The sequence below is a fragment of the Trifolium pratense genome, linkage group LG4 (assembly GCF_020283565.1).
Source record: "Trifolium pratense cultivar HEN17-A07 linkage group LG4, ARS_RC_1.1, whole genome shotgun sequence".
NCBI classification, from domain to species: domain Eukaryota; kingdom Viridiplantae; phylum Streptophyta; class Magnoliopsida; order Fabales; family Fabaceae; genus Trifolium; species Trifolium pratense.
In genome coordinates, this window is record NC_060062.1 from 56380043 (window position 1) to 56407693 (window position 27651).

At 30.5% G+C, this 27651-nt stretch overlaps 3 protein-coding genes across 9 annotated transcripts; 1 reads left to right on the forward strand and 2 right to left on the reverse strand.

The window, feature by feature from the left end:
- Nucleotides 1–13885: 13885 nt before the first annotated feature.
- On the forward strand, nt 13886–19351 carry LOC123920363 (spermidine synthase 2). The gene is made up of 9 exons (XM_045972637.1): nt 13886–14331; nt 16281–16357; nt 16463–16585; nt 16691–16795; nt 17203–17275; nt 17544–17615; nt 17711–17906; nt 18738–18864; nt 18966–19351. The coding sequence occupies exons 1-9, from the start codon at nt 14157–14159 to the stop codon at nt 19029–19031; spliced, it is 1014 nt and encodes a 337-aa protein (XP_045828593.1). The 5' UTR covers nt 13886–14156; the 3' UTR covers nt 19032–19351.
- A 1245-nt stretch (nt 19352–20596) lies between these two features.
- Nucleotides 20597–21990, reverse strand: LOC123920365. Of its 3 annotated transcripts, none has more exons than XM_045972639.1 (2): nt 21003–21849; nt 20597–20902 (listed from the first exon to the last, which is right to left on the reverse strand). In XM_045972639.1, the coding sequence occupies exons 1-2, from the start codon at nt 21637–21639 to the stop codon at nt 20826–20828; spliced, it is 714 nt and encodes a 237-aa protein (XP_045828595.1). In that variant the 5' UTR covers nt 21640–21849; the 3' UTR covers nt 20597–20825. The 3 variants fall into 3 exon arrangements, 2 of the variants coding, with proteins under 2 accessions (XP_045828595.1, XP_045828594.1); XM_045972638.1 differs by having other exon boundaries at nt 20597–20879; nt 21003–21829; XR_006813613.1 differs by having other exon boundaries at nt 20743–20879; nt 21598–21990.
- Nucleotides 21991–23348: 1358 nt separating this feature from the next.
- LOC123920366 (serine/arginine-rich splicing factor RSZ22A-like) lies at nt 23349–27163 on the reverse strand. Of its 5 annotated transcripts, XR_006813618.1 has the most exons (8): nt 27035–27126; nt 26791–26890; nt 25979–26067; nt 25520–25760; nt 24421–24543; nt 24097–24312; nt 23877–23943; nt 23349–23742 (listed from the first exon to the last, which is right to left on the reverse strand). XR_006813618.1 is itself a non-coding variant. In XM_045972640.1 (6 exons), exons 2-6 carry the CDS (start codon nt 26877–26879, stop codon nt 24306–24308), a joined length of 549 nt encoding a protein of 182 aa, XP_045828596.1. In that variant the 5' UTR covers nt 26880–26890; nt 27035–27154; the 3' UTR covers nt 23349–24305. The 5 variants fall into 5 exon arrangements, 1 of the variants encoding a protein (XP_045828596.1); XR_006813616.1 differs by having other exon boundaries at nt 23349–23943; XR_006813617.1 differs by having other exon boundaries at nt 23877–24312.
- Between the last annotated feature and the right edge of the window lie 488 nt (nt 27164–27651).

Below are 27651 nucleotides of genomic sequence, written 5' to 3' on the forward strand. Positions count from 1 at the left end.
AACTTAAACCCATTGCATGCAAGAACTGAATTTTGGGGGTTTTGTTTGAAGAACAGAAGCTGAGGTTAGATGGATTGGAAGTTGCTTGATATGTTTAAAGGGGGAATATGTGAAGAAATATAAAGGGATAATTAAAGGATACAAGTACACTTTGGTGTTAAGTGGAGGGACAAAGTTGTAATCAAACATATAATGCATGCCATAGAGGTTATAAAAGGATAAGTGTTGTGGACCAACCATTGAGATATCCATTCTTTCTCTCTCTCACGATCAGACACAACAACAACAACACATCTTTCTATCATCTTCACCACATGCCAAGTCCATCTCAAACCCCAATCACTCATGCAATTCCAAAATTAAGATCCTAAAGTCATAAACTACAAGGTAATGGGTTTTAATTTAACTCTTCTGTATGGTCTCTAATAATTCTCTCTAATTACTATTTCTCTATTAATTGAATTTGGATGTTACAAATGCTGAAATGTATGGAAATTTCAAAAATTAAGGACCAAAAATCTACTATAGTTTCTATATATACGGGTCAAAAATGAAATAAATTTCACAAGTAATTTAAAAAACAAAAATATCAAAATGAACATCTATGGAATACGGGGAGCTATATTTCTATCCATATACCAATATTGGGACCACTTTTTCTTAAAATTTGTACGGAGCCTTTATTTATACTCAGGGGTTTATTTTTTTGTAATTTTTACGGAGTTAGATTTCTACAGATGTTTTAATACGAGATTTATTAATACGGGGCGAATGACCTCTTTTCTTTTTTTTTCTTTTTTTCTATGGGAACCTACATTTCTACACGTATTAATGCTAGATACCTATTTTTTTTATAATTTTTACTGGGACTTATATTTACACTCATATTAATAATAGTGCATTTTTTTTATAGTTACATTTGTTTTTAGTGTAAACTCTGATACACTTACTTATTTACTTTAAAAAGTTAAAATTTTAGTTATTATATATTACTTAACAAAAAATACATTAACTAAAAATAAGAATAGAAAAACTAAAATTAAATTTAGAAAAACTAATATCTCAACTAATTGACTTTAACCTTAATCATATATAATAATAATCTAATTTTTTTATATGATGATCAACGAGATTCTTGCAGAGACTGATGAAGATGACTACGAGGGATAAATAACATGTGCACTGGGAACAGAGGAGTGGATAAAATATTCAAGTTTAATTCTACAATCAGAAAATTGTACTAATTTTGAGTTATAATTCTTTATTTGCAGGTCCATATACGGAAGAACAATATTGTTTGTTATTCACATTAGGATTAAGTATTATCAATTGATGTTAGAGTTTTAAGTATTTATTTATATTTTTTATATTTTATTGTCATTTTTTTTAATCATATGTTTACTTATTAAAAAAGAATTGTTGTTCATATTATTTTTTATTGGATTTAAATCATGCTTATAAATGTTTTTTTACTATTATTTATAAATAAATGTTGTACTCTATTTTTTTACTCATTATTTTTTTATTTGTCTAATTTTTCATGTGATATTTAACAAATGTGGAATTGAGAAAAATGTGGAATTGAGAAATTGATATGCTTAAAATAATTATTCTTAAACTTCATACTTATCAAGTAGAGAAAAATGTGTCATTGTCTGAAATATAAAAGGAATGAAGTAATTGACTTCATAGATTATTTTTCTATTTCATTTTATTATTCTATTAATTATGGTTTACCTTAACGTGGTTTTTATAATAAAAAAAATACATAGTGATTTGTACCAAACAAAATATTAAAATACGGGGGTATTGATAAAAAAAAAAACTTACATGGAGGTATTAAGCAAAAAATAACTTACACGGGGTGAGACATACATTTGTAGATTTTATTATATAAAAAATACGATATCAATTGAAAGCAGGGAAAGTAACAATGATTTTATATAAAAAAAAAAAGAATTAAAAGCAATAATATCATGTATTACTTTATTTTTATTCTCCATACATCACTGTAAAATAAACAAATAAAAATAAAAACAAATAGATACATTTTTTTAAAATTTGCACATTAACAAATGAGATATGCTTAAAAAAATTATATAATTTTTTTTTTGTGTCAAGCAAATGACAAACAATTCTACTGTTCATTACTTTTAAATAAATAATATTAAAATTAAAATCGCCCCATTTTGCTTCTCAAATGTGAAATTTTTTCACACGGGGACATGAGATAAAATACTCCTGAAGAAAACAAATGTCTAAAGGAGAGAGATGACGATTAAGAACAAATATATTAACCGTTAGATTAATTTTTGCATAATGACTTTTTTTTTATGAAAATAAAAGAACAAATATATGAACATGTGAGCTGGGAACGGGGAGTGAAGTATCACTCTCCATTATGTCATTTCTCCTTAAAATCTCCAAAATTTGGATCTTTTAACATATTTAAATAAACTATTACATTAAATATAAAATTAATTTTACAAATAATTAAAAAAATCACAATATTAAAATTTTAATAATCCATATTTTTCATGTGTGAAAAAAAATGATCTATATTTTTCATAGAACATTAATCCGGGCGATAGCACGGGTAAGTTATACTAGTTATCTATTATTTGAGAGCCCCTTATGGAAAAAAATTGTACACGTGGCATCCTCTCATTCTTTCTCCTCTCCCTTATTATTATCTACTAGTATAACTTACCTGTGCATTCGCACGGGTTAATGTTCAATGAAAAATATGAATAATTAAACTTTTAATATTTTGTTATTTTTTAATTATTGATTCAGAAAAAATATTTTGTGATTTTTTAATCATTTGTAAAATTAATTAATTTTACATTTAATGTAATAATTTATTTAAATATGAAAAATATTGTTATCAATTTTGGAAATTTTAAAGAGGAATGGCGGAATGGAAAATGATATTCCACTTAAACTACATGTTATTTTTTTCCCTGTTTCATCTGTCTCTGCAAGGACACATACAGATATGTCCTTGTATATTTTTGTTCTTTTATTTTTGCAAAAAAAAAAAAAATTACTACGCAAAATTAATCTAACAGGTATTATGCATCTATTCTTAATCGTCATCTCTCTATTGTAGACCTTCGCTTTCTTCTGGGAATTTACTCCCACGTCCCCGTGTGGAAAAATATTCTCATATGTGGGAATAAAAGAAATCTATAGAATCTTCAAAACTCAGTATCTATTTCAACAATAAATAAATGCTAGAATTTTTTTTTATAAACAATAAATGCCAGAATTTCAATCTACCCTAAAATGGCGAGATTAGTCTATATTTAACACCACAAATAAATTCACCAATAACAATTATCTCAAAGAGACTGCACTTTCACCATCACTTAACCCATTACATTGTTCACAACACAAGAATGGTGAAATTTTTAAACATTTAGTCTCCTGCAAAATTGTAAATTATGTGTAACTAAAATATTTCTTCACCTTTTGGTACAAAAATTAAAATGTTTGTAATATAACATATGAACACCTAATTACTCAATCCGTTGCAATTTTCAAAAACAAAATCCAATATAATATAGATCACCTTATTCAAAACTAAAACATAAAAGAAAATTTACAATAGAAAAAAAGATAAGATAAAGATAAACTTAACACTATTGAGAAAATACATCATTTGATCAATTTCTTAGTATATCCAACAATTAAACATATAGGCCACATTTTAGCTCATATATACATTTTTATTGATATTCCAACTTTCATTTTGTGAGAATGTGATGCATTTCTTCCCGTCTTTCAATTGAATTCCCTGTCGAAAACAAAAAACTGATTAATAAAAAAAATGATAAACATCAAAATAAAATAATCTAAATAATAAAAAAGAAACATAAAAAATCAGGCAAAAAAGAAACATAAGAAAAGTTGAACAAATCCGTCAAAAAAATTATTGATCAAAGAAGAAGAAATTAAAAATAAAATAAAAGGGACAATAGATAGAAAAATTAGTGAGTATTAGAGGAAAAAAGAGAGGAGAAAATGAGGATAGAAAAATGTGATTTATTTTATGTTATAGACCTTATATATATACACGGAATAAATGAATCATATTTTGATTTTATATAAGGAAATTTCTAAAATAAGCCAGTAATAAGCCAATAATTAATATAAAAACTTCTCTAAGAAGTGAAGACTCCCATAAAATATCAATCAATTTAATTCAATTAAATGCTAATAAGGTGGGATTAAAAACAAAAATAATGTATTCATAAAAAAAGGAACAAAATAAGAAATTAATTTATAAGAATAAAAAAAATTTATATATGTTTATAATTGAGCATTGATGACTAATACTTGACAAATGTTTTACTTTTAATTATTATTAATATTTAATACTGAATGCAATGTTCAAGGAAAGAATAATCAATTGATTTGAATCAACAAAATTTATAATAAGGAGAATGTTAACTTGTGCCCTCAAGGCACATGTTAAGGAAGCAAAAATAGAAATTATTAAATGCTAATTTGTGTATTTTGACTTTTGAAGCATTAAATTTCTTGTATTATTAAATGTTGAATTTCTATTTTGGTATATCTTAACATGTGCCTTAAGGGCACATGTTAACAAGACCCTTTTTGTGCATGTATATAATGTAAAAATAATTTGTTGTAAAACTACTCATTTATGTTAAAGGTAATTTAGACAAATGCACTCAAATAATAATCCAGTTTTTTTTTTACTAATCAAATAATACAGTTAAAAAATAAGAATTGAAAAGCATTGTTGATATTTTTCAAACGAACAAAGAATCTCAACATTGAATGTTGTTCAAATTAATTTATAAGAATAAGAAATTTCTATATATAATTATAGTTATAATTGAGCATTGATGACTAAAAAAAACTCCTAAATATATTTAAATAAAAAACATAAAAGGTTTGGTTAAATGACACGTAAGACATAAATAGCTGGTTAATTGACATGTAGGATGATTTTTTTTGACACCTAGTAGGGCAAGAAATAAGGCATTAAATTCGATTACGGAAAAATCGTGCATTTGATGATATTAGGGTTAAAAGAATTGGGTGTCTGAGGCGGCACAATTGGTAATGTCTCAAAAAGATCTGAAATTGAATTATTTTTTTTGCGCTAAAATTTAATTTCAAAAGTATCTGCCATAATTAGAAGTCAACTATTTATGGTGTCATTGATTGAATATTTGATTTAATATGGTGCAGGTATTCACAATCGAAAATCATGGGAAATATTAATCAGGTCAACCATGAAGATTGAAGTGAATGGAAATAGAATGTCCATCAATTTAGGGCTTATTTGAAGTTCAATGTGTGATGGCAGAAATCAATCATCAAAAAAACATGTATCAATCTGCATCTTGACATATGATGGCAGAATTCATCATAAAATGTCCATCAATTTACTATTAAATTAAATTAATATTATTTCACTGACAAATTATTATTACTATCAGAAGAAAAAAAAAACGTGTATATAAAATTATTATTATTATTATGATTACTATTTTTTTTTTGCTACAGAAAGTATTATTATGACTATTAATTACCAAAAAAATTATATGTTTATTGTTTCTTTCAGTGCAATAATAGTATACAATTATTCAAAATAGAAATATTATTTTTTATCATATACAATTATTTAGAATAAAATTATGACCTTTATAATGTGTCTTTCATCCGAAAAACATGTATTAATTATTATGCAATTGACAACTAATTCAAAATATCATATACAATTTGTACCCAAAAAAATTCAAAATATCATACAATTAAATATTACTATACATTTAATTTTTTTTTTTGACAATAATACTATACAATTATTCAGAAAAAGAAATTTATTTTTTACTGTATAAAATTATTTAGAATTATTTAGAATAAAAATCCGACATGAATGTTATATATTTATAGGTAATAGAACATTCTAATTCAAATTCTAAGTGCATTAAATGCTAATTTGTCTTGTGAAAGAATTAAATGTTAATTTGTCTTGTGAAAGAATTCATAAGAAAGAACTCTTAAGCATTTGCCACATAGAAAATGTCCAACCATAAGAGTGCCACCTATTACATAAATTAAGGAGAGGTTGCCACTTAGGAGAAAGATCATGAAAGAGAAACTTATAAACATATAAATAATAGATATATAGATATAGATATCTCCAAAAAATTTTAAACATCCCTACATTTTAATTTAATCTAAGGACACAAGATATTTATTTGGTGGTTGTTTTTGAGTCTATTTCTTCTAATTAAGTTCTCAAGTTTCTCTTGCATAATTTCTATTAAAACTTTAAGATTCTACAATGGTGAACACCTACGTCTTTTTGGAATAGTTTTTTTTTTAGAATGAGTTGTTAATTTTATGGATAGGTGTCCCTGTGAAACTCAGTCCGATATAATTCATGGTTTGGATTTAAGGAATAAAATAATTGAAATACTCAGAGTGTGATTGAATTTTAAGGAACAAATCCATGTTTTTCCCTAATTGACGGCAAAATCCTTTTTTTTTCTCGTTGAATTAAATTAGAGAGCTTTTTTTTATAGAATTAATGAATAAGAGAATTACTCTTGCCTCTACGTGTCCTCAATATATTATTAAAATGTACTCAAAATAGTGAATATTATCTTTAGGTTCAGTTCTGAAATTCTGAAAATAATTGAAATACTCAGAGTGTGATTGAATTTTAAGGAACAAATCCATGTTTTTCCCTAATTGACGGCAAAATCCTATTTTTTTTTTTCTCGTTGAATTAAATTAGAGAGCTTTTTTTATAGAATTAATGAATAAGAGAATTACTCTTGCCTCTACGTGTCCTCAATATATTATTAAAATGTACTCAAAATAGTGAATATTATCTTTAGGTTCAGTTCTGAAATTCTGGTATAGCAGAACCAGATGTTGTATAGAATGTCGAGACATCTGGCCTGACATGAATAATACGGCAAGGCATATAACATTAAAACGGATACTGAGGAATAATGTTTGATCAGATGTTCCAACATTCAACTTAAAGAGAATGTCATATTGAATGTTGGAACATCTTACGAAACATAATAAAATCAACAAGTAAATAAACTGCACAAGAAATTGTTAACCCAGTTCAGCCAACCTGCCTACTCTGGGGGATATCAATCCAGGAAGGAAATCCACTAATAGTTCTAGTCACTAAGACCTCCAGCAAACCCTTGGATTTACGTCTTACACTAAGACCTCCAGCAAACCCTTGGTTTACGTCTTGTAACATCGACACTACTCATGCAACTTCTGCCTAAGAACTCCTAGACATGAGATCTCATCTCACTTCCCACTTAACCAACACAACATGTGTTGTTCATACAATGTTGGGAATAATGTGGCAACAACTTACCAAGACAATATTTCACTCTTGCTTAAAAGCTTCAAGTGAATCACACACAGTTACCTCTGTACTTCAAAGCTTAGGAGTAACCTTAAAACATTACAACTCAATAAAACATCGTCCTACTCAAGTATTAAACCAATACGTGAGAGGCTCACAAACACTATCTCCTTGCTTAAAAGCTTCAGAAATATTACAAAACTCTACTCATTACCTAAAGGTTTCTGAGTGAGGACATAGTGACCATCTCACAACCCGAGTGGTTCACTTACACCAACTCTCCTAGAGAGTGGCTTAAAGACACGAAACCCTAAAGACTACATCTTTGATGAACAATGGTTTCAATTCATAAAATCTTGGTCTTGAGTCTTCTTTATATAGACAGAGCTAGCACACTCCTGATCATCCAAGATAAGCTTCAGAACACAGCTGGTCTTTGAGTCACGTCCAGCTAAGCAAATCAGACCTTAATAAAAACTTTCCTAAAATGGTTGATCCTCTTTAGGAAATAAACAATGTGTTAATCATTCCATTAAGTAATGATAAGAACATATCTTCACTAATAACGTCTTGATCAGATCAAATCTTGATATACACGTTTGTAGAGTGGATTTCCATATATAGCAGATACGTGTAATAAATGCGCGAGATTTGGGCAATCTGACTGTTGTACCCAAACATGTTTAAACATTTGGTCCAACATCTTTTGTACCCAACATGTTGAAACATTTGGTCCAACATCTTGCTTGTATATTTGTTTTAGCAAAATGAGGCCAACACACTAATATCCAACAAGTTCATATTAGGATTTTTCTCAATATATTATCTTTCGCTTAAAAATAGCGAATACTTATGTAGAACTAATGATCTAGTGAACTTCTTAATAGATAGCATAATAAGGAATATTATGAACCTTTTACATGATTCTGAAACCAACAAATTAAATGACAAACTCACTACAATAACAATTAAAAATGAGCAAATTACAAATTATAACGAAACTGTTCTTAATATTGATAACTTTGCAACAACTTCAGAAACGCACTATCAACAAAATGACAACGACCCAAAGAGAGAAAAAAATAGAATTTAAAGAAAACTTTTGAAAAACTCAACCGTGATTCAAAATTGGTGTGAGATGTGTGAGAATCAAGAGCACTATTTATAGCTAAAAATATAAGAGATCAAAATAATTACCCCCTTATTTTATGCATGCTGTAAACCTAAAAAAGTAATTGTGGATTAATACTCATCAATTTATACAATTGAATTTGAAATTAGAAACAAAATCACACAAATTGAAAGTCACAAATGAACAATAATGTACCATTCAATCACATATTAATTATTTTCGTTTTTTCTTATCTCCATAGGATTATGCCTTATTAATATTAATATTATACTATTATAATATTATGATATTATAATATTATATTAATTATATTAATTTATTTTATTTTATTTGTTTGAAATGGATACGTTTTATGTTATTTACAACATCATTTAAATATTATTGAAAAATAAACATTATTTTTTTTATTTAAAAGTAAATTTTGAATTTTAATTTTTATGAAAAAAATCAAATGTGAATAAAAAGATTATAAAAATGGATTGGTCAAAAAAATATATAATAAGAATAATTCATAATGATTGTAAAGATAAATAAAAGAGAATTGGTAATGTTATTAAAAAAAATTAAAATGTATTCAATTGTTTCCTTTTGAATAATTATTTTTGAATTAGCATTAAATTTTGATTGAGAAGGACACCAAAGAAAAGAACATTCCTTATATGAGTACCACACATAATTTTTATTTTTATTGAAGATATTCTCGAAGTTTGCCACATAGGAAAAGATGTTCTCACAAGTTGCCACATGGATTATGATAAATGAGAGGATGCGACATGTGAAAAGTGATCAAGAGAGAGAAACTCCTAAACATATAATATATAGATTGTTTGAGAGCCCCTTATGCTTAAAATTGTACACGTTGATGATCAATATTTTTAATCCTTCTCTAGAAGCAACTCTTGAAATCGCAACATACAGCTGACCATGTGAAAAATACTAGCGACGGAAGATATATCCCAACATGCTTTAAAGTTTGTCCCTAGCTCTTATTAATAGTCATCGCAAAAGAAATCATTAAAGGAAATTGTCTCCGTTGAAATTTAAAAGGAATTCTTACGTCAGATGGTGTCAGAGAAAATCTAGGTATGAAAACCTCATCACCAATATTAGTTCCTGAAATAATATTTTCTTCAAGAGCACGTTTTTCCAATCTTGTAATAATAAGTCTTGTTCCATTGCATAATCCTAATTTTTGATTCAAATTCCTTAATAGCATAATAGGAACTCCAACTTTAAGTCTCAACTTGTGATTTGTGAGTCCCGACATAGAAATCGTGTTATAAAATTCGGGAGTATGAACATCATCCACTGTTTGACCATCTACATTCTGTGTGAGTGGAGTATCATAACTCAAATATGTTTTTTCTTCACCAGGAATTAAATCCAACATATAATCATTTATTATGTCGACTATTGAATTTTTACGAGCTAATATAGCTCTATTTTGGAAACACGTTATATCGTTCATGTTTTGTAGAAGTTTAGGATATGTGTTTTCAACGATAGAAGCAAGAAGATCACCTGAATTTAGAATCAATAAATCTGATTGAATGTCAAGTTCTAAATCATCGTCGTTGTCGTCTTCAATTTCTCCACCGCCAACACCCAAAACTCATTCAAAAAACAATTTTCTTTGATCCGGAAAGGTTAGGATACATTGTTAGCAAAAGAAACAAATGTGAATCAGTGATTTTTTTCGTAATTAATAATATAGTCACGTTGATATATACCTGGAGTCAACTGCTATTTGCATAAATATCACCTTGATATATATTTGTAGTAATACGATCAACCATATTTCTCAACATGAACAAACTTTTATGTTCAGAAAGACATAAAAAAAAGTATATTTTTATTAGCATGTTTAGTTAAAAAAAGTAAGTTTTAAGCAATGATTTTTTTCTTTCTGTAAAAAAAAAACACTAAGAAAATGGTTAACATGTTTAGTTAATTAGTTAAAAAATATTGAATTAGGATAAAAAAAATATAAATTTTTTCGAAAAATAAAACACTATGAAAATGTATGATTTGATGATTTGCTAGATTTCTAATTATCGGTTTTTAATTGTTTAAACTGTGCAATGTAATTTGATGGTGTTTAATTGTTGTATGAAATCTTTCCTATGAAAATCGATGTTGCTTATCAATTATTGCACATAATTTTAATCACAATGTGTATACTTGCCACAATGATTGAAAATATTGCTTTGCACTGAAGGGCCGCGGGTTTGAATCCTAGTCAAGATAAAATTGTATTATTTTTTAATAAAAATTGCAAGATAAAAGTGGAGGGAAAACAAATTAGGTTTAAGGTTTGCTTGTGTATACAAGCTTATAATATAAGAAATAAGATAAAAAAAGATTATAAATGCATTTAATATTAGGTTAACATATTAGGATGACAAAATTACACTGTAGGTCATTTATCTTATTTTTGTAAAATTTTTGTCCTTTATCTTTTATTCGTAACATTTTGGTCCTTTATCTTTTTTATTTGTAATACTTTAGTCTTTTTTTTTGTAACATTTTGGTCTTTATCTTATTTATTTCTAAAAATATAAAGGACCTAAATGTTACAAATAAAAAATAATAAAGAACCATGGTGTTACAACAAAAAGATAAATGACCAAAGTGTTACAAAAAAAAAATAAAGGACCAAAGTGTTACAAAAAAATAAGATAAATGACATGCAGTGTAAATTTGCCTATTAGGATTTTTAACTTTAATCACAATTGAAACACATGCTATAGTGGTTGAAAAACTTTATTGTGAGCAAAGGATGCGGGTTCGATTCTCACTGTAGACAAATTAATTTTTTTATATATATAAAACTGCAATAAAAAAGAGGGAAAATCATTAACTTTAAGGTTATTCATAGTTTTAAAAACCGGACCGGACCGGTCGGTCTGACCGGTCGGACCGGTGGGGTGGCCGGCTCAGTTATTATGCAGAACCGGTTCTGCTTTAAAACTGCCGAAAACCGCTGTGACCCGGCCGGGTTGATGGTTGAACCGGGAACCGGGTTAACCCGCACGCGTGAACCGGACCGGTTTGAAGAGGAAATCAATTATTTCAAAAAAATTGTAAATATGTTGTATATGGGAGTTGAACTCAGGTCATTTGGATATAGCAGCATCACTACTACCACTAAGCCACTCACATTTATGTGATATTCTAAATAACTGAAATATATTTAATACTACTATACTACTATATTAGTTATAAAACCTCATGGCATGTATTAATAAATACATTGATCATTATTTTCCTTATTATTTTTAATTTAATATATATTCACTGTTTCATTTTAATATAAAATATTAAATTATGTATTATTTTTTTTAGACTTATAAAATATGTTGTTCTAATTAAAAATTATGATATGATAATACTTTTATTGACTAAATTATAATATTATACGGTTAGATATGTGAATCAAAATATAAATAATGATGAAATGAAAAGCTTTTGTGTTTTTTCTTTTAAATATATGAAATTTTATTGAAAAAAGTTTGAAAGAAGTTTTTTTTTATTAAATTTTATTGTTATGAAATTCAAGTTAATATATTTAAATTTGTTATAAAAGCCGGGTCAATAGTCATGCGGTCTGACCAGTGACCCACTGGTCTGACCAATGAACCAGTGACCCAGTGCTTTGACCGGGTCGATCACCGGTCCGGGTTTTAAAACATTTAACTTATCGGAATAAGCTTAGAATATAAGAGATATCATAATAGCGCATCACATAAGAAATCTTGTATGAACAAAGCCTAAATCATAAATATTTAGGTAACACACTCATAAATAAAAATAATTAAAAAAATTAGTTACATCATTTAAACTTTTTTATCTTTTAATTCTTGTTATACGTGTGAATATGCTTAAAACGAAAATGAATCTAATATGGTGCAGTCAGTGTATCAGAACCGTCTAATTAAAATCAAACCATTTATATTTATATGTAATTTTAATATTTTAAAATTAAAAATTCTAATCTTTAAATATAAACTATTCAATTTCAATCGAATGGTCTTAATCTCACTTACCACATACTTAAAACATTTATGATTTAGGCATGTGAAATATAAATATTCCTCGCAAACAATTTATTATTTATTTTTTTTCAAATAGTGTAGTGACTAGAAAATCCACCTTAAAGGTGAATAAATGAAGTGTCCCCCGGGTTCAAACCCAAATTCCTGCACATATAGGGTGTGTTTGATCTGTTAAAATCTTGTATGAACAAAGCCTAAATCATAAATATTTAGGTAACACACTCATAAATAAAAATAATTAAAAAAATTAGTTACATCATTTAAACTTTTTTATCTTTTAATTCTTGTTATATGTGTGAATATGCTTAAAACGAAAATGAATCTAATATGGTGCAGTCAGTGTATCAGAACCGTCTAATTAAAATCAAACCATTTATATTTATATGTAATTTTAATATTTTAAAATTAAAAATTCTAATCTTTAAATATAAACTATTCAATTTCAATCGAATGGTCTTAATCTCACTTACCACATACTTAAAACATTTATGATTTAGGCATGTGAAATATAAATATTCCTCGCAAACAATTTATTATTTATTTTTTTTCAAATAGTGTAGTGACTAGAAAATCCACCTTAAAGGTGAATAAATGAAGTGTCCCCCGGGTTCAAACCCAAATTCCTGCACATATAGGGTGTGTTTGATCTGTTAAAAGGTAAGTACTGGACAGAACAGTACAAGACAGAATAACACAACACACGACAGAACAGCACAGAACAAACTTTTGGGATATTGAACAATTTTTTGTCTTATATATGATATTTGGTTAATAAAATGGTATTTTGGTATTTTAGACAACTTGTACTGCGGACAAAAAGTTGTGTTGTGGTTTAGTGAGGGACAAAAATTTCTGTTTTTGTCCTGTCCATTGCCTCCCAGTTTGTCCAGTTCCTGAAACAGTTTTACAATCAAACACAGTACAACTTGTACTGTCCAGTCCCTTATTTTTTAGCAGATCAAACGGACTCATAGTGTGATAGCCCTACCAACTGAGCTAAACTTACGGGAATAACAATTTATTATTTTTTAGAAGACATAAGACATGCCAACAAACATATCACATACAATTTGATCCACAAACACCATACATCAGTACTAGGATCTAGAAAATACCATGAAGAGGATAAAAAAAAATTTATTATTTTAATAATTTAATTTATATGCACCGTCGGTGTAAAGTTATTTTGCACATGCATCCAATAATATACTGACACATCATGTATGGTAATTAAAAACACATGATGTGTCACATTCATTAAATGATGTGGCAACACCTCATTGGATGTATGTGTAAAAAAAAATTACACCTACCGTTTTAATCCATGGTTGTTTGATGACAATGGAGAATGAGAACCCCAATTTTCCACACTTTCGGTTGTTGTTTCTTTTGGTCATAAAGAAAAGAACAAACACACAACATGCATAATATCCTAAGTCACAGTCCCATTAAAAGCAGATTCTTTCTGTTGTGATCCACCCGCACAATACCCTTTTTCCCTTTATTCTTATTCCATTTCCTCAACAATATCTCAATCACGAAGAGAGGTTTTTGAGAGAGAGAAACAAAAGAGAGGTTTTTGACTATGGCTACAGCAGAGAGTCTTGTGGAATCCACCATGAAGAGGCAAAGAGATGGTGAAGAGAATAATGGGGTTTCTGTTGTTCAAACTGTTTCTGGTGATAATAAGGACCCAAATGGTAATGGTGTTTCATCTGTCATTCCTGGCTGGTTTTCTGAAATTAGCCCAATGTGGCCTGGTTAGTTTTTTCTACATACCCTTTTGAATATTGTTTCTAAATATTGTGTCTTTTTGTGTGTTTTGTTCTGTGTAGCACCTATGAATCACGAATACAGACGCATATGAAGCACGGACACATATACCGACACACACCGATGACATGACACTGATATTGAGAAAATGAAATAATTCAATGTAATCCTAAAGTATCGATGTCGTGTCAGGGTCGGACACCAGCGTGTGTCTGACACCGGAACATGCCATGTCCGAGGAGTTTGTGCTTCATAGATAGACACAATCACCAGACGCCGACACTTATAATAATTTGAGAAAATGTCATAATCATATGTGGTGGTGTCGATGTTGGTGTTGGACACTGACACATGTCCGAAGAGTGTCACTACTTCATAGTGCAACACTAACACTTCATATTGAAGGCGTGTCTGGTTTCTGACACTTACATTCTATTACACTAACTTTATAAATTATTGTCAGTGTTGTTATGTTCATGTGTCAGTGTCAATGTCGTCTACAGTGTCTGTTGGTGATTCATAGGTTTAGTTGCTAGGATGGGATAGGAAATTATTGTGTTTAAACTTGTTGGTTTGTATTTTTGTATGGTTATGGAAAACTTAACTTGTATTGGTTTTTGGGTTCCACTTTTTGTGTAGTTTCTCTTTTGGTGAAGATGTTTGGATTTGGTTATCCATATAATTTTTATGATTCAGTTGTCTTTTTTCTTGGTTTTTGTCAAATTTCCATATTTTTCACTCTTATTCTGAAATTTGGTGTATGAATTGGGTTTTTGTTCATACTTCTGTTTGAAAATAATCAAACTTTTATCGTGGTTGTTATTTACGGTGTTGCCAGTTGTGGATTGCAAAAGTAGCAGTCTGTTCAAGTTCCGCTCTGCTACAGAGCTATAGTGAGTAGTGACACATTAGCCACTATCCGACAACAATTTGTACTAAATAGTGTATCACAGAGCAACAACAATTTGTTCAAATTCCATTATAGTGCTATAATACAGTTCTAGGTTATTTATAACTTCTCTTTCTTACCTGTTATATGCCTACATAGTAATTAGTGGAGTTCTAGTTATGTCTGTTTTCTTCCTTGACATATAAACATGATGTAGCTTAACTTACTTTGGTGTTAAGCCAATTCTTCTCGGTTTTCTGGTACCATTTTAAGACCCTGATCATCAGTAAAAATGGACAGATGAAATTTCGAATGATTGAATGAATTTTCTTTTGAAAATGAATTTCTATTTAACATCCTGCAAATATCAATGATCTTAACTCTTTGGTACTTGCTCTACTTAATAGATAGTTATTGTGGTCCTTTAATTTGTATTCATGATTATTTTGCATAAATGGGCGGCGTGTAAATATATAGAAAGGCATGAACAAGAACAAATACTTCATATATTTATGTGGCAGTCTTGTGGCATCATGAAAGGATCTAATCTTTGTGTCCTTGCAAGAGTTTCTTTTTATTCTCCTTTTAATCATGTGTCACCTTTTATCATTGAGCCTCTCTAGTTCTTTTTTTTACTGAGTTATGTGAAGCCAGAATATAGTTTTAAATAACTGAGATACAATTTCCGCACGTATTTGTCAAGTAAAGTGCATGCACACCAAGCAAATATTCTTTTGTTAGTTGTTTTTTGAATTTTATGTCTTGCCTATCCTAGAATCATTACCTTCGATCTTGTTTGTTATGTTAAAGATACATATTGTGTTTATTATTTACAAAGGTATATCTTCAGATTATCTTTTTATCGGCAATGATGATTATATTTGAATTCATCTTATGGCATGAAATCTTACAAAAGCCAAAGCATTGCTGAAATCCTTAGAGATATTTGCACATAGTAATATTTTTAACAAAATAAACTCAAGACTTTTTGGATTTGTCTTTCTGTAATAAAAACCATGACTTTGAATTTTTGTTGTAATTTTGTAGGAGAAGCTCACTCCTTGAAGATAGAAAAGATTTTGTTTCAAGGAACGTCTGATTACCAGAAAGTCATGGTCTTCCAGGTAAATGAGGTTCCATTCAATTTTGAAATAACAATTACATTATTCTCTATATTACGTTACTTATCAATATTTTAAATGCATGACCGTGCACGATGTTTTTTGCAGTCATCAACGTATGGCAAGGTTCTTGTTTTGGACGGTGTTATTCAGCTCACAGAAAGGGACGAATGTGCCTACCAAGAAATGATCACTCATCTTCCTCTTTGCTCTATACCAAACCCTAAAAAGGTCATTGATACTTCTATAAGTCCAGGAAATTTTAGTATATGTCTATATTGCATGCTTAGTCACTGAACTTGTGTACTTTATTTTCCCCGTAATTTTCTCTTTTAGGTTTTGGTTATTGGTGGAGGTGATGGAGGAGTCCTGCGGGAAGTAGCACGTCATTCTTCAATTGAAAAGATAGACATTTGTGAAATTGACAATATGGTTGTTGAAGTGAGTATGCTGCACAAAATTTTACTATGTTATTTCGTATCTCTAACCAAATTGTGGTTCACAGCTGTGATTTTGTCCGTAATGCCAAGGTTTTTTGAGTATCCGCGACCACATTGTGACTGTAATTGTGGATTTGTTGTGCCAACATCAATCTCATTCGTCTGCAATTTTGTGCAATTTCAAAAATTGTGATGTGTCTGCGACCACAACCACAATTTAAAATATTAGCTATATTCGACATACAATTGGTTCTCCATTTTTTATTGTTTTGATGTGGGTTGTAGTTTTTCTACTTAAGGAAATTACTTCTGTTCTGTTCTTTTTCTGTTGGACTAAAAAGTCTAGCCTCTATTGCTCGATGAATTCTAGTTGCAGTATGTAAATAATGAAGCCTTCATTTTGGGCAGGTCTCGAAACAATTTTTCCCTGAAGTTGCAGTAGGGTTTAATGATCCACGTGTGACACTTCGCATTGGTGATGGTATGATCACCTATCCTGATATTCTCCCTTAAGTATTTTTCCTTAAATATTTGAGTTTGATTTTGATACACCATCGGTGTAAAATCTTTTACACTGGCAATAAATCACAGCCAATTAAATGTGTGACTTTAGACGATGTTAAGATAAAAGTCAAATGTTTTTAATGATCTGACAGTGTAAAAGATCTTTGTACTGGCGGAGTATATGAATTAAATCCTAATTATTTTACTCTTCATTTAGAACTTATATTTATCTCACAATGATCTAGGAGTTGCATTTTTGAAGGCAGCTCAAGAAGGAACTTATGATGCAGTTATAGTGGATTCATCTGACCCTATTGGTATGCTACATGTTAAATAGACTATAGTTTTAGTCTGCTATGTGATATAAACTTCTTTTTGAAGGGGTGTTAATGTTACATTTGATATCCTTAAGGTCCTGCTCAAGAGCTTTTTGAAAAGCCCTTCTTTCAGTCAGTGGCTAGGGCTCTTCGTCCCGGAGGAATTATGTGCACTCAAGCAGAAAGTATATGGCTTCATATGGATATAATTGAGGACATTGTGTCCAATTGTCGTCTGATTTTCAAAGGCTCTGTCAACTATGCTTGGACTACAGTTCCTACATACCCAAGGTATGTTTTTCGTAATCTATTTTCCTGTTTGAGAAGATAAATCTTGGTGACTAAAATCACATGTTCAAGTCATAGGATCATCCTCATGTAAATGTTTGCAAATGCAAGATAAGATTGTCTAGAATCAGTGTAATCAACGGCGCATTACGGCAGAAGCCAAAAATCTGCCATATTTATACGGTGTTACGGTCTATGGCAGAAACATGGCTGATATAATAGGTGCGGCAACCTATAGCGGCTGGTAAAGAATCTTCCATGCCATAAATGGCGGATATTTGACAACACAGTCTACAACTGACATTTTTCGTTTCCAAAAAGATTCTGACCTTATGAGGACCCTGCTATGGCGGGAGTTATATAGAACTTGATTGCCCTTTTTTTTTTCCTTATTCGAATTCTGCAAGACATATTAATTATTTGGTGTTAACTGTTAAGTTGTATGTATGTTATTTCTACCACAAAATGGTCATTTGAAATTAAATTCCCCTGAAGCAAAATTCCAATGCACACCACTGTTGTCAATTGTGAATCTCATAGAATAGCGGTTTGTTCAAATTCTGCTATACAATAATGCTATAGCACTGCTATAGCCTCTACTTCGCAACATTTTGTATTAAATCTCGCTATGTAATAATGCTTTAGCTGCTGTTTAACAACACTGGACAATATTTTGCACACCTCTTGTTGCCTTTTTATCTTTTGTCTTAACTTTCTCTAGGAGGTGCAGGTTTTAGATTGTACTGGATAATGTCGTATAATGTGTGTTCTTCATTGAGATGTCGGAACGTATAAGATAATCTATATTTATATTTCTTTTATTTTTCATTTTAGTGGGATGATTGGTTTTATGCTTTGCTCGACCGAGGGACCTCTTGTTGATTTCAAGCATCCAGTGAATCCCATAGATGAAAAAGAGTGTCAGAAGTCAGTAAGACCACTAAAATTTTACAACTCTGAGGTATGTTGTCAAACCAACTTTTGCATTTACCCTCTCTTTATTCAGAACTGTGAATTTGTATGTTTAACTTTTGGTTATACTATCTTTACATTCAATTCCAGATTCATACAGCAGCTTTCTGTTTGCCATCTTTTGCGAAAAGGAAGATTGGTTCCAAAGAAAATTGAGAAGATTCTCAAGAGCTCAAAGGAGCTCATGTGGCTATTGAAGTCCGGCATTCATCTTTATTGGATTGGTTATCTATCAATGGACCATGGAATAAGTCAGTGCTTAAATTTGACATTGAAGAGTAATTGTTTATTTCAGGAGATGTGTTGTAGGTGATAATGACATAGTTGATGGCGAATTCATTTATCAATAATTTTCCTCGAAAACATGATGCCTATGTTGAACTACTGGTAGATAAAAAATTTGTTTGATGTGAAAATAGTTGTTCTTTATCTGTTTCATCTGTTTTGAAACTGAAATGGATTCTTAGTCTCTATGATCTTCAGTGTGTCCTGAATCCTTTTAATAAGCAGTGAGATTGAAAGTCTAGGTATGTGAGTTGAACGAATTTGGATTTGCTGCTGTAATTGCATCACACAATTTTAAATTGCAACCATCTGATCTCAAGTTAACAACCAAGATCATATAAAACTGATTTTGTTATTGTGTAATCTAAGTCGTAAGATATTGAAATAATGGTCGAGTCGTTATAGTATTTTGGGGGGTGGTTTGTTAGAATCAAGGGGGGAATGGGAGAATGTAGCCTGACAACAGCAAACACATAATCACATCCCTTGGCAAAGATGAAGGGATAAGCTATCAAATGAGGTACTTTCCACCTATTTGAAGGTCATGTTGGATAAATTGCTTAATTAAGTGCTTATAGCATGCACATTTACGATCATACAAGTGCTTTATATGCAACCTATTTTTATAGTAAAAGATAAATTAAATTCAAATGGTTTTCATATAAACTATAAGTTGTCTTTTATGCTATCCAGGTGAGCTTGTGAACATGTATAAGTTGTTTTTTTTTATATATTCTCTTTCAAATAGACTCGCAAGTGTTTATATAGGTAAATAAGTTCAAATTAAATCAATCCAAACAAGCCCTAAATCACATTAAAGAGCATGCTATTCAGGGAAGCACCAATATTACAGTTGCTATTAGGGTTGGGAACAGGCCTGAGCCTGGCCTACGATTTTTTTTCAGGCCTGAGTCTGGCCTGTGGCCTATCAAATGTTAATTTTTTTGGCCTGGCCTGAGCCTTTTAAAAGCCTGGCCTTGTAGCCTGTTTAAAAGTCTGTGTTACATTAAAGCTCCTCTATATAGTTTTTTAAATAGGCTAAACAGGCCTTAAAAAGTTCACATTTAAATTTTTATAATTTCTACAACATTAAGAAAAAGCTAATAATATGATTAACACAATAATTAAACACTAATAAAATAACAAATACGATTACGAAAAATAATAATTATTATAAATAATATTTTTTTATAAGATAAATAATAATATTATATAAATAATAATTATTATAAACAGGCCGGCCTATCAGGCTTCGTAGGCCTTTTTAGAAGCCTAAGTCTGGCCTCTTTATGTAAACAGGCCGTTTTCAAAGCCTAAGCCTGGCATTTTTAATAATCAGGCCAGGCCAGGACAGGCTTATACAGGCCAGGCCGAAGGCCCCTGTAGGCCGCCTGGCCTATTCCCAACCCTAGTTGCTATGAACAAAATAATCAAAGTGAATAGAAAAATTATCAATTATAAAGTTGGTCAAATTCATAAACTCCTAATACATTGATAACATTTTATTGTTTAAAAACATATTAAAGTAGCTGCATAACCATAAAACTACCTCAATCCTATTACTAAACTAAACTCAATTGCCTAATTCCTCATCTATTTTCTTTACCAAGTGTCTCTCCTTGCAATCATTGAAATAGATCATGAAAACCACCCATTTCAATGGAATCACCATGCAGAACAATCCAACTTGTAAGTAAGTTCCATTTCCTTGTTCATAGCCTTCAATATAATAGCAAGAAAATCTTAAAAATTGTCCCCATGCAAAGAAAATCAACATTAAAAATAGCCCTTTTCTATGACACCCTTTACTAAAATTAACAGAAAGTGCTAATGCATCAATACCATTTATACCCTCCAATATTGACATTACAAGACTCATATTCCACATAGAACTCCATTCCAAATACATCTTTAACACCTTTGCAAACAACATGCTGAAAATCATACCAAAAATCACATAACTCAAATCCTTCAAACATAGATAATTTATAACTATCCATAGTAATCCAAGTTGATGAGTAGTTGTCAAGAAAACAACATAGATAAAAGTGAGAAATGAGCCTCTCAAATTTGATGAATGGATTGGTTTTTCAAACATGTCCTTAAGGGTCATTTTCTTCTCTTGTTGTGAACTTAACTTTGAAGATAAATCTATAGTAACAATTGCAATACCAAACTCAAGAAGTTGGAGAGGAAATATATAAATCAAACCAAGTTGAATCAACTTAAGGTAATAATCATTATTCATACGATCTAGTATGTCATAGTCAACATGCTTTGGATAAAAAATATGGAAGGTTTCAACTAAGGTTTCTTGAAACTGAATTTCAAAGTAAACCATGATACAAAAAAGAGGAAGAGAAATGAAAAAAGTGAAGATGATAAAGTTGATATTTTTAACATATAAAATTATAGCTTCCTTTAGAATATCATATACCTCTAGCTTCTGTTTTTGCTTGAGATTGCTTTCACTTTCCATGTCTCTTAAACTTTCAAGAACAATATTATGTGAAGATCCTTAGGTGCTATTTTTTTGTTTTGTTTCTCTTTTATTAGAGGGAGAGAGGAATGAGAAGACTTTGACTCATGACCTAGGAGTATTAGATTATTATCATAAGTTTCTTGGATTATGATTATTGGATTGGATTGGATTGGATGAAAAATTGGCGTTGGAAATGAATGTGTGGTTTCTATGTAATTTGCCACTTTGACAATTTACAACTTTTCCTACAAATGTTGTTGATAAAGTCAATAAAAAAAATAAATAAATAAAATGTCCCGGTAAACTTAGCTCAGTTAGTAGGGACATCGCATTTTAGGTGCATGAGTCGGGGTTCGAACACCGGACACTCCACTTAAAAAAAGTCACCCCAAAAAAGACACGGGTAAACCTCTTTTAAGGATACGGTCCCTACCCAAATATCACCCCAAAAATTTATGCTACTTCCATTCCCCAATTTCTTGAAGAGTAAGCCATGTGATGTAACCAATCGATTCACCCAACCTTACCCACCTTTAAAAGGTCTTTTCCACCACAATGGTGCTCTAGGATTTGGAGCTACCCAAAAAACGTCCTCCCCTATACCCCTTTCGCCTCCATATTTATCATAAAGTACTTTCATCCAAATATTATCTCCGCCCGAAAAAAGACGCCAACTCCATTTAGCCAATAACGAGATATTCATTATTCGCAAGTCTTTAACCTCTAAACCAACTTCCTTTTTTGGCCTACAAACATCTTCGCATTTAACCTAACTTACTTTTGAAAGAATAGGTAAATTTGTTGATAATTGGTATTGTTTATACAATTTTATCTTTTAAGAGAAAGAATGAATTAAATAATTTTTAGTGTATTTATTAGAGATTGTAGGAAAAAATACACTATTAGTAGTAAAGAAATATTTAATGTCCTTAAATTTTTTTGAAAAGAATCTTGTAGAAAAGGATAAAGAAAAATCTCAAAAGAGTCTTATAATTAGAGACCAATGTAGTAGTTAATTAAGTGAGTTCAAAATACATCAAGTTGGATTTGAAAAGACCGAAGAAAAAGCGGCAAAAAGAAGTTATCAAAATGAAAACAAACAGGGCACGCGAGAAACACAGGGGCGCCAAAATTCTCACAATTTGCAACACACCTAATGAACTCATGTCAATGTCATCAAACGACTACTCAGGTTTTTCCGTGAGCTTGTTTTGGCAAAGATAGAATCAACCCGTAAACTCATACGAGATATTAAAATTAATGTAATACTATAAATACATTAATAATTTAAAATTTCAACTATAAAGTAAAAATAATACCAAACTATCATAATAAAGTATCATGCTCAAAATAAAGTATCAAACTACATAGACCATAAAAGCATTCAAAAACTATCTAAAATACATTAGATTCTAAAATAGTTAAAGGTTAAAACTATCCAAATAAAAAATAAGAGTTAATTTCTTCAAAATCAGTAAACATTGATAAAACTGCGTTAATTTCTTCCAATTCTTTCTGATTTCATAGTGTACTACATGTTAACTTGGATAAAATCCGGAAAAGAGCTTAGCATCTTGAACAGTTTTGAGAAAATGATTTTTCCAAAAACATTATCAGGAACTTGAACATAAAGCATAATAATTCCTTAAATAAACTAATCCAAACATATTATTCCCTATATAACTGATCAGAAACCAGAACAAACCTGTCAGAGAAAAAAATAAAATAAAAGCAGATTAAGTTATTGTGGCATCCAGGCGCTTGAAGTCATTGAATTACAGTCGACAAAGAAAAACAGGCCAAGAAACAGTGAATTTCCCATATTTCAACCATCGTAATATCGGACAATATTAAGCTAAGTAGAACTGCAGATGGAAAACAACTAATGACATAGATCCCAGTAGCTGAAGGTAACAGACAAAACTCTACGGAGAAGCAAGTGAAGGCCAAGTAAGGAAGCAGAAGCTGACACTAGTTAAGATCGAAGCGGCAATGCAAGACATTTGACGTGTGCATGTTTAGTTAAATCGAACGAACCATCTATGTTACCACAGAACGGTGAGAAGCAGACAATACATGCAGCTAGTCACTAAGCAAATCCTGGGATTTCAAGAAGATGCAGCAAGTCGGTATTTCATTTTATCTATCCGCCCTTAAGCTTCTCAAATTCAAAAGGAGGATGAGCGGTGATGCATGACACTTAATGTGTGCGAGTTTAGTTAAATAGAACCAACCTTTCTGATACCACACAACCAAGATCTACTAAGTGGTGAAACGATGCTGTTTTGGCCGATAACCACACTTCAAAACAGAGAAACAAACATTTTAGAAACCTTTTTTAATGTCATTATATAAAAAATAATCATAGTGGATTAGTAAGACTAAAAAACAAAAAATCACCATAACTGAATATATATATATATATACATATAAAGTAGGGAAGACTGAAGCGACCTTCGGGTTTTAGTAAGCTGAAGAGAGGCAAGCTTTTGTTGGCTACAACACTTAGCAATCCAAGTTCATAGCAATACCCATTGTCATGACAAAACAAAATTATTAATTAACATCTATGTTGTATGCTCGCCCAATCCTAGAGAAACTAGACTATAGCACAGAGGGCTCCACAACAATTATTCATCATTTACTCTGTTCACATTCGGATCTTAATCTCTGGAAAAAGAAAAAGGGAAATTTAAAACATGGGTAATAAGTTCTCATGTCATTCATTAACTCAAATCACATCATCAAAGAAACTGAGTTGAACATAATCAATCGTACCCATTGGCATAGGGTGAATCACGGCGGGAATAACGGTATGGAGGAGGGGATCTGCTGTAGCTACGACCACGAGGAGTTATGCTACGTCGTCTTGGAGATCTTCTCCCACACGGGCTATAGCTCCTGATAAAATGAAGCAAATGGAAACATAAGAAGATGAATATATGAATAAAGGATTAGTTTCTACAAAATGACATATTTCAATATGCTTATTACAATGCATTTAGAAATTGTAGAGTGGAAATGAGGAATTTCAAATATTAGAAAATGACATTTTTCTAATATGCTTATTATAATGCATTTAGAAATGGTAGAGTGGAAATGAGGAATTTCAAATATTATGAATGTCAATTTGACTGGATGTCACACCCATATTCAGATTGAGATCTTTTCCAGCCACTCAGTAGTTAAGTTGAATTCATTTTAGCTTATGAATTATGTATATTCTTTCCAGGCTGAATGGGAAGCTACAAATGTTATAAATCATTGACAGTTAAATTTTCCCAAGCAGAGAATTTTCAATTAAGTAAATAATGTGAAAAAGTGATATAGCTTAAAAGAAAGTAGATACAAATCCACAATTAAATAAAGCCTATAATAAAGAAAGCCAAAAATTTGCCATAAAACGCCATGGCGCCACCAACATTCACAAATTGCCCCTGGCGGTTGTCAAAAAATCCACCAGTGCAATCTGGCATGGCCAATATTTCACAACATTAAAATGAGACATGAAAAGCTGTCTTCCACATAATTAACAAAACAGTCACAAGCAAGCACCTCAGAAAATATATTACATTACTTTTGAAGAGAGGCTAAACATATGAAAAATATAAAAATAAAAAAGATATGATGCATGCCGTTGATTATTTCACTAACTTCAAGCAAGTAATGAATTGTGTTAACATTTTATAAACAAATCTCTCTTCCTATATCAGTGCTTAATATTAAAGTTTTGCAATCAATGAACCAAAGATATTTGCATTCCTAAACTCTGGCCTCCAATCCAAACTGTAACAAATAAAAAGCTCAAAGCTTGCTATTTGAAAAAGTTGTTTAAAATGCATTTATTTATTCATATAAAGCATGTGCATATACGTACCTGCGGTCATAACCGTAACTTGGACTTCGACGCCCACGATAATAAGGACTAGGACTTCGTCTTCTTCCACTTCCTAGGCCTCGTGAACCACCACGTGAACGGCACTCCCGAGCAAAGTGTCCGGGTTCACCGCATTCATAGCACTTCAGGTCTTCCCCTCCACGTCCGCCGCGCCCACCACCACGGCCTCCTCCTCCACTCTTAGAATTATGAGAAAGCTCTACACGCCAGCCATTTTTTCCTATATGATGACATTCATACATTACAATAATCCAAAATCTAAATGATGCACAAAAAACCAGGATAATGATAATCCCAAATCTAAATAATGCACAAAAACCAGGATAATGATAATCCCAAATCAATGATGCAAAAAAACCAGGATAAATGATTATCACGATCAATATGCACACACAACAATGATGACAAATTGACAAAACATGAACCACATAAACTGACCATCCAAGGCATGAATTGCATCAAGGGCATCCCTCCTATCATCAAACTCGATAAATGCATATCCTGGTGGCCTGCGAGCAACCCAAACACTGTATGGCAAAAAAGAATAATTAAAACTTAAGACTTCCAACCAATAAATGGTAGAACAAAAACACTATGGTCATGAACAAAAACCTATATCAGCATCGTTTAAAAAGCTATGGCCATGAACAAATAATTTATCCATATATATAATAAAATATATAAAGATTCCCCTCAGTAGAACATATAATTTATGGTGTTGCAGCAGTATAGTACTCTCTTTCTTCAGGCGAATGCTCGCAGGATCGAACATGCCATTTTCATTTTGGCGTTCAAATTCCTCACATTTTTGTGAGAGGGAAAAAAAAAGATTAGTTAAAATAAATAAATAAGAAAATATCTACTGTTGCAGCAGGATCAAACCCGTGGCACCATCTACCCAATAGAAAATCTTAACCATTAAACCGTTATTATACATGCTTCGAATCCTTGTTAGTTGTTATAGAATTTACTTTAACTAACCATTCCCTTTAATCTCACTTAATAATTTTCGCCCATAAAAAATCATAACAATACATCAATGAAAACCTAGAAGATGAATATTTTACACTGAAAAAAAGGTAATTATTGATAAAAAAAATCCAATTTAGGAATAATTACCTACTTGATTTAAGTATAAGTAACTAATAACTCAATCATTAACCACTATTTTAATGTAACTTTGGTTTTAATTATTCTAAATTCAAAATATTGGTATCGTATCAACAATTTTCCATGCAGAAGAGAATTACCTTCGGAGAATACCGTAGACACGAAATTCATCTTCGAGTTCCCTCTCAGTGACTCGAGGGTCCAAATTCCCAATATAAACACGGGCCATTTTCACAAAACCTAAACAAAAACGGTTATCAATCATCGCAAAAGAAAATTAATATGTGAACAAATGAAGTGAAAGGAAAATCGACGAAAATGAGGAGTCTTGAGAGTTTTGAATGCAGAGAGATGGATGGGTAGGGAATAAGAGTGAAAGATTACCTGAAAGTGAAAGAATTCTACAGAATTCTGAATGATCGTCAGAGAAATCAATCACAGAGTGCTAAATCCCTAGAATTTTTTACGTTCAGTTTATAATGCTTCAAACGACTGCGTTTTGGACTCATAACCTTCCAATATGATATAATCACGGTTAAATATATTTTTAGTCTATAAAATTATCGAATTTTACTTTTATTTTATCCCTTCAAAAAATTTTATTTTTTAATTCATAAAATGATCGATATATTTAATTTAAAAAATATACTTGCTTCGTCTTTTTTATTGTCCATTAGAATAGTAACAACAAATTAAAAAAATTGTATTTGTATTTTATCTTCCTATTATATACTAATGTTAATCCATCAATAAATTTTTATTTTTTTCACGCACTTTTTTATCTTCCTATTATGTAAAAAAAATTAATATGTTATGTAAAAAAAATTTTAAAAAAAATAGTTTCCTAAAAAATAATTTCTTCCACATTTATTCTATGATTTGGCCTATGAGACTACAATGACTTGGAGGAAAAACCAAATTCTCATCATCTCTCTCGCCTCTCACATCACCCCTTCCATTACATCGATTTCTACAAATTCGCACTTTTGTATCTCTCTTTA